The sequence below is a fragment of the Apus apus genome, chromosome 28, assembly GCF_020740795.1.
Source record: "Apus apus isolate bApuApu2 chromosome 28, bApuApu2.pri.cur, whole genome shotgun sequence".
NCBI lineage: Eukaryota > Metazoa > Chordata > Aves > Apodiformes > Apodidae > Apus > Apus apus.
This window is the reverse complement of record NC_067309.1, coordinates 619,252-631,364: the sequence shown is the minus strand read 5'-3', so window position 1 is coordinate 631,364 and position 12,113 is coordinate 619,252. Positions and strand designations below refer to the sequence as shown.

The following is a 12,113-nucleotide window of genomic DNA, read 5'->3' as shown; positions in this document are numbered from 1 at the left end:
GTTGCAGAGAAGGAACAAGGGTCTTGAGTTGTTGAGGAGGCAGAACTGGGAGAGGGGACAGCATGGGAGGCACCCTAAAACTTTATGAAATAAGAGTTTAAAGAGGGAATTTCCTGGCTTAGACCCATGCAGGCACTTCTGAAATATCTTAGCAGGTTGGCTGTGCATCCTCTTTTTGCTCACAGCAAAAGGCCTTGTAAGCATTTCTGCTTTCCAGCTTTTGAGGAGGGATTATGGAGTTCTGTGATGAGTTCTGACTCTGAAATAGTCCTAAAACTCCTCCTCTGGAGAACAATCCAGACCAGAGCTCTGCAGCCCTCCTTTTTGCAGCAGGACTCCTCCAAACTGGAGTTCCTCCCTGGAACTTAGGGAGGAGAACATGGATCTGCAGCCCGCTCTGGATCTAGTGCTTTTTTTCCTTCTGGTGTGGAGTAACTTTGCTGCTGCCTGAGTTTGCTGCTATGTCCTGGCTTTCTGCTCCTGTGTGGGAAAAGCTTGCATGGCATCAGCTCCATCTCCAGGCCATCTGAGTGGGCTTGCTGCCCTCTCATCCCTCCACAGGGCTCCCTTCTTGCATGTGTCCTCGCTCTTCTTCTGCACTGATCCCATGGCTTGGGGTCCATCCAAGCCAAACCTACCCAAAGCACTTGGGCTGAAGCAGGGAGTAACATGAGAGGTGGAAGTCCTCGTGAGGTTGAGGAACAGAGGGTTAGGGGTGGGATGTAGCTACAGGCACGTTCCTCCTGGGTTCCCTGCCCCCATGTGCAGAGGAGCTGCAGGGCTGCTTCTCTTCCCCTGCATGGATGCCCTGTATGCGAGGTCTTCATCATCTGCACCCTTGCTCTACACCCCCCTGCTCCTTGTGTCCAGCCACTCTTAGGAGTTCGTTGTAAATAGGATTTTGTATTTTCTCTGAATGTTGCTAATAAATGGTTGCAAAACTGTTCTTGCTGTTGTGAGGTCTGCTTACTGAAGTACAGCTGAGGGAAAGTGCTGCAGCCCCTTGAAACAGAAAACATAAAACTGTGGCCTGATTTAGGAGAAAATTATTCACTGAAAGAGTCATGGAGCATTGGAGCAGCCTGCCCAGGGAAGTGGCTGAGTCACTGTCCCTGGGGGTATGTAAAGACATGCAGATCCAGTGTTGAGGGATGTGGTTTGGTGGTGGACTTGGCAGTGTGAGGTTTATGGTTGAACTTCATTATCTTTACAGTATCATTCTGGTTGGAAAAGACCTTCAAGATCATTGAAGTCACTACCCTAACTCTGCCACGTCCACCACTAAACCCTGTCCCCTGGCACCACATCTGTCTGTCCAGATGTCTCCGGGGATGGTGGCTCAACCACCTCCCCTGACAGCCTGGATCACCGAGTCCAACTCCAGCCCCAGAACGGGACAACCCCAAAGTTCACACCACGTCCCTGAGGGTGTTGTCCAAAGGCTTCTTGAATATTGTCACCCCGGTGCCATTCCTGCCTCCTGGGGAGCCTCTTCCAGTGCTCCACCCCCCTCTGGGTGAAGAATCCCTTCCTAATGTCCAACCTGAACCTCCCCCTGCTCATCTTCCTGCCATTCCCTCGGGTCCTATCGATGGTCACCAGAGAGAAGAGGTCAGTGCCTCCTCCTCCTCCTTCCCTGCCGAGGAAGCAGTGGCTGCCATGAGGTCTCCCCTCAGTCTCCTCCAGGCTGAACAGACCAAGCACCTTCAGCTGCTCCTCATGTGACTTCCCCTCTAAACCCTTCACCAGCCTCGTGGCCTCCTCTCCAGTAGTGGAGGACACTCTCCAGTAGCTTTATATCCTTTTTGTGCTGTGACACCCAAATGTCAGGGGTTGGAAGCGACCTCTGAAGATCATCGAGTCCAACCCCCCTGCCAGAGCAGGACAAAAAAAAACCAGGGCAGGTCACTCAGAAAGGCATCCAGACAGGTCTTGGAAGTCTCCAGAGAAGGAGCCTCCACAGCCTCTCTGGGCAGCCTGTCCCAGGGCTCTGTCACCCTCACAGTGAAGAAGTTCTTCCTCACGTCGAGGTGGAACTTCCTGGGCTCCAGTTTGAATCCATTGCCCCTCGTCCTGTCCCAGGGCACAAGTGACAAGAGCTTGTCCTGCCTTCTTGATGCCCTCATGTATTTATAGACGTTAATTAGATCCCCCCTCAGTCTTCTCCTCTCCAGACTGAACAGCCCCAGGTCTCTCAGCCTTTCCTCATCAGGCAGGAGTTCCAGTCCCTCCATCATCCTCAGCCTCTGTTGGACTCTCTCCCTGTCCCTCTGGAACTGGGGAGCCCAGAACTGGACACAACACTCCCAAGTGAGGTCTCACCAGGGCTGAGCAGAGGGGGAGGAGAACCTTCCTTGATCTGCTGGAGACACCTTTCTTGATGCACCCCAAGGTCCCACTGGCCTCCTCAGCCACAAGGGCACGTTGTTGTCCCATGGATCACTTGTTGTCTGCCAGGATTCCAAGGTCCTTCTCCATGGAGCTGCTCTCTAGCAGATCACCTCCTAAGAGGTGAGAGAGAGACCAGGTGAGAGATCAGGCTCTCCCTTCTCTGCCTGTGACTAAGGAACATCCTACACAAAGTAAGGAGAAGCAGGTGGCTCCAGCAGAGACATCAGGCACTGGCATTTGATGACTGAGGGTCAAAGGGCTCCTTGAGTGAGGATCCTGTTCTCTCTTAGACTTGCTTTAAGTGGTCACAGGATTAAAAAACAGTTAAGTGGGGGCAAGCAAGCGTGGTAAGCAAGGCACCTGCTCAGAGGGCATTTTCTGAAGTAGCCTGAAGTATGAAGCCTTCTCTAGAGTGAGTGGGGAAATGAAATGCCTCCTGAGAGCAATTCACCCGACCTAAATGAATGTCTGCCCTGGAAGGTGAAAACTTGTCCCTCTCTCCATCAGCTCTGAAGGACTGACCAGCCCAGGCTGAGCACCCAGAAATCCCAGCTGCAGCATCTTGTTGCAACAGGTCTCTGCTCTTTGGAAGGAGCTGTGCCCAAAAGGCAAGTGTGAGGTGGTTTCCTGAGCAGGTTGGTACAGCCAGTGTGGACCTTCCTGCCCACAGTTCCCTTTTCTGCAGCAAGGAAATATTTTGCCATGTTTTGCTGGGCAATGTTCTGCTGTGGGACAGGGTTTGTAGAAAAATAACAGAACTGGAGCATTTCCCTGCAAACTGAGGGAGCTGTGAGGATTTAGATGAAGTAACATCATTAGCTCTTCCTGTAATTGCTACAGATGGGATAAAAGGCTGATGATTCAGTCAAATTTCAACACTCGGCTCTTGAGGAATGGGACAAAAAATCATTTGGCTTCATCAAAGCAGGATCACTCAGGTAGGATGAAGGGATGTGGAACAAAGGAGGAGATGGGGAGGTGCACCAGGGTGTGAAGGGTGCTGGAAAGAGGAAGGGATTGTGCTGTTTCCCACATCTATAGCAAACAGGACAGGAATTTGAGGGCCCCAAATAGAGCCAGAGGAGACCTAAAACCCTCCGAATTCCACTGCCTGGAGAAGGGGGGAATTTTTATTTCCTTTTGCATTTCTTTCTGCCTTCCTTCCCTTCCGTGCTTGAGGCTTTGAGGTTTCCTCTGAGGAAGGATGGACTCTTGCTGCCAACTCTGCACAGGCCTTGCCTGGTTGCTTCTTCCGTAGCAAGGACCAAATAGAGAAGTGCCCGATGCAGCCCAGCATCGCTCACCTGCATTTCTGAGCTCCTGGCGCCCTCTGCTCCTCACACTGTGATAAAAACCAGCGCTGTGGGAAAGTGTAGCCCCCCAGTACTGGCTTGCGACAAGCACAAATACAAATTGGGTAGAGATTGGATGGAAAACAGTCCAGAGGAGAAGGAGCTGGGGGTGATGGTGGAGGAGAAGGAGCTGGGGTGAGGGTGGAGGAGAAGGCCCTGGGGTGATGGTGGAGGAGAAGGAGCTGGGGTGAGGGTGGAGGAGAAGGAGCTGGGGTGAGGGTGGAGGAGAAGGAGCTGGGGTGAGGGTGGAGGAGAAGGAGCTGGGGTGAGGGTGGAGGAGAAGCTCCACATGGGCCAGCACCGTGCGCTGGAGCCCAGAAACCCCCCGTGTCCTGGGCTGTGTCACCAGGAGTGTGACCAGCAGGGCCAGGGAGGGGATTGTCCCCTTCGCTCAGCTCTTGTGAGACCCCACCTGGAGCACTGTGTCCAGTTCTGGAGCCCCCAGCATAAGAAGGACATGGAGGTCATGGGGAAAGTTCAGGGAAGGGCCTTGAAGATGATCCAAGGGCTGGAGCAGCTCTGCTCTGGAGCCAGGCTGGGAGAGTTGGGGTGTCCAGCCTGGAGAGGAGAAGGCTCCAGGGAGACCTTGGAGCAGCTTCCAGTGCCTGAAGGGGCTCCAGGAAAGCTGGGGAGGGGCTTGGGCCAAGGGCAGGAGGGATGGGAGCAGGGGGAAGGGCTTGGAACTGGCAGTGGGGAGATGGAGGTTGGAGATGAGGAGGAACTTGTTGGCTGGGAGGGTGGGGAGAGCCTGGGCCAGGGCAGCTGTGGCTGCCCCATCCCTGGGGGTGTTGAAGGGCAGGTTGGATGGGGCTTGGAGCAGCCTGGGCTGGTGGGAGGTGTCCCTGCCCATGCAGGGGTTTGATCTAGATGGTCTGTAAAGTCACTTCCAACTCAAACCATTCTATGATTCTATGATAATATGAAATCCAGTTTCCTGGTCTCAGCTTGGCCCTAAAACCTTCTCTGTAGAGACTCTTTCCTTCCTTTAACCTTTCATTTTCTTTGGCTGTAAAACCTCCCGGTAGCTGCCTGTGGGGGCCTGGGCATTCCCAAGGAAATCATATGCTGAAATGTGACTTAAGTAACATTTATATGCTATTTATAAACAGATATGTTTAAATAAAGTCCTTAGAAAAGTTTGTGGCAGCTTTTACAAACAGGGTGAGAGCTGCTGAGCTTTGGATTGCCCAAATTCCAGTGGGTTTTGATGCCAGCGCAGAGTGGAAGCAGAGATAAAATGTCTGGCTTTGTTGGACACCAACTTTTGGGCCCAGGTGGTGTTAGAAATGAAATGCAGTGTTGTTTTTGCATCCTAGTGTTAGAAGCATAGTGTTGGGTTTAGTGTTGTTTTCACATCCTAGTGTTAGAAGCACATTGTTGGGTTTTTTTTAATATACTTATATCCTAGTGTTAGGAATATAACAGTTTGTTTAAGAGAAGGGAGATCTCTGGGCATTCCAAGGACACCTGGGGTGGTGACAGTCCAAGCAACTGAGGGACTGAATTGGGCTCCATCTGGGGGATCCCAACACGGAGCAGGATTTATGGCCAAGATCAGACCCAACGAAGCCACTTCTATCTTGCTCCTGGGGGCAGGATGGCACCAGTGGGTGCAGATCATCGTGGTGATTGGGAAGAGAGCCAAGGGGGCAAGAAAGGTCAGAATTAAACCTTAAAAGGTAAAAAGTGACCTGCTGGAATGGAATGTGTGAACAGGGGCGGGAAACTTATGGGATCATTAGAAGCCTGGGATGGGCTGTAAACCCTGGAGTGCCCAGGCAGGGGGGAAATGGGAGGGAACTTGGGGAACAGGGCATGGAAACCGTTCTTCACCTGACCATGGGTGTGCCTGCTTGTCTGGGTCACCCCTTCTTGCCAGAGCGTCAGGAACCTGTGCTCGGCTGCAGGATCCACTTGGGGCCATTCCCTGGTGCCACAAACGCTTCTCACAGGTGGTTCCTCTGGCTGTGGCTCCTCCAGGGCCCAGATGCCAAATCCCCTGGGCACGGGGGACCCAAGATCCCTCCCAAGGCCGGTGTCCCCTCGCTGGGACAGGGCGGGGGTGGCAGGGCCACAGGTGAGCCCTGGGCGCTGGAGCCGCCCTGGCCTGACGGGGTCATTTCACACAACAGCCCCAAGAATCCTTCTCTTCACCCCACGGTGCTGGAAAGGCTGAGGGAGCTGGGGGAGCTGGGGCTGTGCTGGTCTGTTGGTGGTGGGGGGTGTTGATGACCCTGTCCCCATCCCTGTCCCCATCCCAATCACCATCCGTGTCCCCATCCCTGTCCCTCTGTCCCCATCCCCATCCCCATTCCCATCCCTGTCCCCCGTTCCCATCCCTGTCCCCTTGTCCTCATCCCTGTCCCCATCTCTGTCCCCCGTTCTCATCCCTGTCCCCACTCTGTCCCCCGTCCCCATCCCTGTCCCCCCGTTCCCATCCCCATCCCTGTCCCCCCATCCCCATCCCTGTCCCCATCCCTGTTCTCTTGTCCCCATCCCTGTCCCCCCATCCCCATCCCTGTTCCCATCCCTGTTCCCCCATTCCCGTCCCCATCCCTGTCCCAAACCCTCTCCCCATCCCCGTCCCCATCCCCGTCCCCATCACTGTCCCCCCATCCCCCTCCCAATCCCTCTCCCCATCCCCGTCCCCATCCCTGTCCCCCCATCCCGTCCCCACGGCCGCAGGGCCCCCCCCCCCCCCCGGGAACGTTTCTCCCCGGAACGTTTCTGCTCCCGCCCGGTCCCCGCCCGGCGCGCGCGGGGCAGAGCCCAAGATGGCGGCGCCCATCAGCGAGGGGCCGCCCGCCCCGGGGCCTGGCGCGGCTCCCTACGGCAACTTCCCCAATTATTCCCGCTTCCACCCGCCCGAGGGGCGCATCAGCCTCCTGCCCGGCGGGCTCTTGCGGAGCCTGTTCCCCGCGGCCGCCCGCCCGCTGCTGGGGCTCGACGTGGGGTGCAACTCGGGGGTAAGAGGGCGGGCAGCGGGGGGGGGGGGGGTGCCTGGGGTGAGGGGACACTGGGCCTGGGCTGCGGGGAAGACTGGAAGGAGTCTGGGGGAGGCACTGGTGTGGAGAACTGGGGGCTGCGAGGAGGGCTGGGGGAGGCGGGCTGGGGACAGTCCGTGCAGAGAGGGCCGAGGCGCTGGGCTCGGGGGGGCTGGGAGGGCTGCGGAAGGGCCAGCGGGGAGGACCGGGAACGGCAGTGACCCGAGGCAGTGAGGCGAACTGAGGAGGCTGAGGGAGGCAGGAGCTGGGGGTGCTGGGGGGCAGCGTGGCAGATGGGAAGGGGGGGGGGCACCAGGGTGGGGTGCTGGGGCGCTGGAATGGAGTGGGAGGCTGGGGCAGTGACCTGAGGTGGTGCGAGGACTGGGAAGGTTGGGGAAGCTCTCCCGTGGGATGCTGGGGAGAAATGGAGCAAGCTAGGAAGACTGGCTGGAGGCAGTGGCCTGGAGTCTCAGGGAGCAGGGAGGAAGAGCACTGACCTGGGCCAGAATGAAAGAGGCTGGAGCAGCTAGGGCAGGGGAAGCAGCCTGGGACAGGGATGTAAGAGACACAGTGGAAAAGCAGGATTTGGGAACAGCAGGAGCCTGGTGGGTGCCAGGAGATCACTGGTGTGTGGGAAGCTCTGTCCACAGGTCTGTGAGAGGAAAGTGAAGGTTGGGGTGAAGGCAGGGGTGGGGTGGGGCTGGTTGTGTTGCTGAGAGGTGGTTTAAAGGGCTGTGTTGGTGGTTCTGTCCTCTTTTCCACTGAGGCCTGAACCTGCAGTGTCCAGGGCTGCTGCGTGTCCCGAGCACCAGGGAACCCTGCTAGGCCTGGCCTGGAGCTGGACACCATGATTTGTTGTGTGTTGTCTAGTGTCACATCACTTATCCATCAGATAGAACTTGAAACCAAAATCCTGGTGACATGCTCTGGAAGATCTTGTGACAGAGCTGGTGAATCTCCTAGAATTTTCCTTTTAGAAAGTTCATTCTCTTTCTTTACCTGGAGCTGCTTTTATTCCCACGGCTTTTCCTCAGTGTGCAGCTTTGCCCTGTTGTAACTCACAGGTATCTGAGCATCTGCTGCAATGTTTAAGTTAGTTATGTTTAAAGATTTTTTTATTTTTTTTCAGATGGGCATGTTAGCAACGTGTTAACTTGGACATAATCATGAGTTCAGAGTGGAGTGGTGCTCTGGCTGGGGCCGAGTGCTGCTGTCCTGTGGCTTCTCCTCCCCCAGCCAGAAGGTCTGAAAAGCCGCCTAAGGCATAATGGAAAGGACAATTCTAGCTTCTGTTCCAGGTGAACTTGTGGAACAGGTCAGATAAAAACGCTCTCAGCCGCGGTGTGTTGAGGAGCACTTTCCCCGCTAGAGGACACTGCCCGCCCGCCCCTGCGGGCTGCGCGCTCCCGAGCCGGGAGCAGATCGCGGCTGCTTTCAGGAAAGATTAACGCACTTTCCTCCACGCGGCGCGCGCTGCGAGAGGAGATTGGAAGGAGAGCTCTCCTGTCGACGGCCTTATGCTACATTCGGGTCAGGGAATGTCTTGATTTAGCAAGAGGAGAAGAAATGTATCACTGGGCATTATAAATAGTCCGAAGTGTCACTAGGGAGCTCTGAGGCTCACTTGGGGAAGCCCGGAAATCTTCACCCCCACGTTGGATGAGGGTGTCCAGCAGGATTTCTGCCACTAAAGTGCATCTTTCCCACAGCTTTGGGAGAAAAACCCCGAGTGGGGTGGTACAGGTTTAGTTCCAGTCTATGGTTGACTGTCTGATAGTCAGGGCTGCTGTGATGCTTTTGCTGCAGAAAGGAAGGTTGTTGGTGAGCTTGTTCTGATCCTCATCAAGCTCAGAGTTTGTCCCTTGTGGCTGAGCTGGGGATCCCCTGTGCTGGGGGGTGCACAGACCCCCCCAGCCCCTCTCCTTTTCCTCCCTGCAGGAGCTCAGTGTGGCTTTGTACAGGCACCTCCTTGGCCTGCAGGAGGGCGAAGGCAGCCAGGAGCAGCCTGCAGCTGGAGAGGATCTGAACCTCCTGTGCTGTGACATCGACCCGGCGCTGATCCAGAGGGCTCAGCAGGGCAGCCCCTTCCCTGCCTCCATATCCTTCGCCAACCTGGACATCATGGACTCCAGGGCCAGGGAGACGTTCCTGAGCTCCTACCTGGGCCGTTTCGGCCGCTCCACCTTCGACATTGGTTTTTGCATGTCTGTGACTATGTGGATCCACCTGAATCATGGGGACAGTGGCCTGGTGGAGTTCCTGTCCTTCCTCTCCTCTCTGTGCAGGTACCTGCTGGTGGAGCCCCAGCCCTGGAAGTGCTACCGAGCGGCCGCGCGGCGCCTGCGCCGCCTGGGCAGGAGCGACTTCGACCACTTCCGCTCTCTTGCCATCAACGGGGACATGGCAGAGAGGGTAACCCAGATCTTAACGAGGGACTGTGCCATGGAGCTGGTGTCTTGCTTTGGGAGCACCAGCTGGGACAGAAGTCTCTTGCTTTTTAAATCAAATCATGAGGGCAGGGAGACTTCAGAACACGAGCAGGGATGAGGAGTGGCCTCTCACCTTCATGAACTCCTAGGCAAGGAGGTGCTTGCTGTTTACACTCAGATCTAGGAATACCTAAATCCCTGCTGGGACCAGTCCTTGGCCTCCCTGGGGAGTCTGAGGCAAGCAATGTCTGTGTGGTCTATTTTTTTTTTCTTTCCAGCTGCAAAATGCAGTAGCAGTTTTACCTTTCCTTGGGGATTCTGAGATCCCTGCTCCTGGAAAGTGCTCTTGAAAGCAAAGTTGCTACATATGTGCTTTCTGTGTGTACCAAGAACATTCCCTGGAAGAAGAGAGAATGTGCGTTTTTTTGTCCCTGAAGCTTTTCAAGGAAAGGGGAACATTTTTTGACCCATGTGATGCACTGTTTGTTCTGCTTCTTGTCATATTTTCCTCATAAAATGCTTTTGGAAAAAACATAAACTTGGTTTATCAGCGACGGACCCGTCAGTCGGATCATTGCAGAGGGTGTCTGGTCAACAGAGGATGCCCAGAGAGGTGCTAAATGCCCCATCCCTGGAAACACTCAAGGGGGATTGGGCTGGATGGACCTTTGAAGGTCTCCAACCCGAACTGTTCTGTGCTGCTGGGGGGCTGGCAGTGCTGTGCTCTCTGGGGAGTGAAAGGCTCTGTGCTTATGGGTATATCAGAGTGAGTGCTTTTTGTAATAATATCCTTGAAATAAAAACAACTTAATGTTACTGTACACACTGTACTGGGACTTAAAATCTTTTTTTCACCCTGTTTTCAACACCTAAGCAGTCTTGGGTGGCTGAGTGTATGGATTTTGTTGTATTTACAGGCTCAGATGAGACTTAGGGAGCTTGAAGGTAAGTCTGGCTACAGCTGAAGCATTACAAGTCTCACTGGATTGTTTGTTTGTTGTTTTTTGTGTCCCAGTAAAATCTAAGAAGAAAGAAAACTTCAGCAAAACATCTTATTTTAATGTCATTTTCTTGTTTTAATATCCCTACTAGCTCCAGTCCATCCATAGTTGTTTTGTTAGCTTTGGTAGTAAGTAGGAGTCACATCTCTACAGTGTTGTCTAAACAGATTAAAACCCTCCCCTGAGCAGAGTGTGACACAGAACTGGATAACTGATCACAGAATGTCAGGTTGGAAGGGACCTCAAGGATCATCTGGTCCAACCTTTCTAGGTAATGGCTGTGATGACTCAGGAATCTCTAGATTCCTTACTGTGAAGTGAGGAAGCCCAGGAATGTGCCTTTCAAGATAAGGAAGGGAGAGGAGGATTCTCCTCCAGGAGGTGCTCTTGTCTAGCAGTTCTGGTGCCCTGGTGAGCCTGCGTGCAGGGGCAGAAACCTGGATTGTGTTTTGCTTTTTGTCCTTACTGGAACTTCTTTCTTATTTACTAATGCAGTGATAGTGGAGGGGGGGGGGAAGAACCCCAAAGGCTTTGATTTCCTCCGGGGTGAGCTCAGCTGGAGGACTGAAGGGTGTGAGTGTGCTGGCTGGCCACAGCCTTCTGGATGAAATGCTGCTGGGATGCAGGGGTGGACTTGTGAAAAAAGTGTGTGTCCTTACATGTGATTGAAGGGACTGAGTAAGGTCACAGAAAGGCTTGGAGGCTTCACATAAATGTGGGTTCCTCAGTGATCTGCCAAGTAGAAGATGCTTAGGACTCCTGAGAGCTCCTCTGCCTTCTCAGCTGCAGACTAATGTGTCCTCCCTGGTGGTGATGGTTCTTAATTTTCTTTAAAAAGACTTGTAAGTCTGGGCTGGTTTTACTCCCAGTGGGAGTGAAGGGAGAACCAATTTTTCATGTATTTTCCTGGGGGTTCACCCAAGTGCCTCATCTCTCTCGCAGCTTATTAATATCTAGCATTTATCACTTTGGTAATTAAGCACCTCATCTGCCACCTCCCCTGCTGAGCTGCTCTTGCCTGTGCTGTGCAGCTGGTGGCACTGGAGCATCGTGCAACCTGCAGCCTTGCCCCCTGGGATGTTTCTGTTGGCTTGTGTCAATATCATTGGCTGTTTTCTTTGAACTTTGAAATATTTATAAAACAGACCTGGACTTATCTGTTGAGTGCTCAGGTTTAAAGGGGTGAACAGGATTTCTTGCCTTTCATTTTCCTCTGGGGATTTTACACAATTGCCTGTGAAGAAATTTATGATGAGTTCCTAGGAAAGCAAACAACCCAAAGAGTTACACATGGGAGATGTTCCCTGCACCCATCTAGAATGACCTACCCCTTCAAAGAGACCCTGGTTTATGTTCCTTATGCACAGAGTGACAGCTCCATATCTGCCTGGGGGATCTTTTGGGGATGGTGCTTGTTGAAAGATTGGGTTGGTGTTTTTTTGCTTCTTTTTTCCAGCCTCTATAAGTTGGCCATGTACAGACCTGCAGACTGGCCTGGTGTGTATGTAACAGTATGATGACTTCTTATCTGTTTCTCAAGTCTGTACTATCAATGTGTCCCACTGTTTCAGAAATGGCTGAGCTCCAAAATCAGCTCTGTGTGGCTTTGGCACAGCAGTGTGGTTTGTTTCTTGTCCTTTGGATATTGCCATAAATACAGCTTAAAATAATGTCAACACAAATCTCTCTGCAGTTCTTGGGATACTAGGGAGCTCAAAATGGAGTCAGTCCTTTAGCAGACAGGAGAAAGAACTGAAATTTATCTTTCTTTTTCCTTTCAGCCTGCTGCTTCTGCTCCCCAGGGAGCTGCTGGGAGATGAGGCAGGTGGGAACCCAGCTCCATGACACCAGTAGAAGAGGATCTGTGGATCTCAGCTGCAGTGCTTATGTAAGGCTCTGGAGAATTATTTTTTTTTCATACTCTTTCTGCATTTTGCAATGGGCCTAAAATGTGTT

General features: G+C 53.4%; 2 protein-coding genes across 2 annotated transcripts in view; both read left to right on the top strand.

Moving 5' to 3' along the window:
- The first annotated feature begins 6,517 nt into the window (after positions 1–6,517).
- BCDIN3D (BCDIN3 domain containing RNA methyltransferase) lies at positions 6,518–9,977 on the top strand. The gene is made up of 2 exons (XM_051641372.1): positions 6,518–6,709; positions 8,666–9,977. Exons 1-2 carry the CDS (start codon positions 6,518–6,520, stop codon positions 9,272–9,274), a joined length of 801 nt encoding a protein of 266 aa, XP_051497332.1. The 3' UTR covers positions 9,275–9,977.
- Positions 9,978–11,995: 2,018 nt separating this feature from the next.
- The window catches only part of LOC127394997 (keratin, type II cytoskeletal cochleal), a 57,724-nt gene continuing 57,606 nt past the window's right edge, over positions 11,996–12,113 (top strand). The window contains exon 1 of the mRNA XM_051641367.1: positions 11,996–12,045. The gene's annotated coding sequence lies outside the window, so the exon portion shown is untranslated. The remainder of the gene's footprint in view (positions 12,046–12,113) is intronic.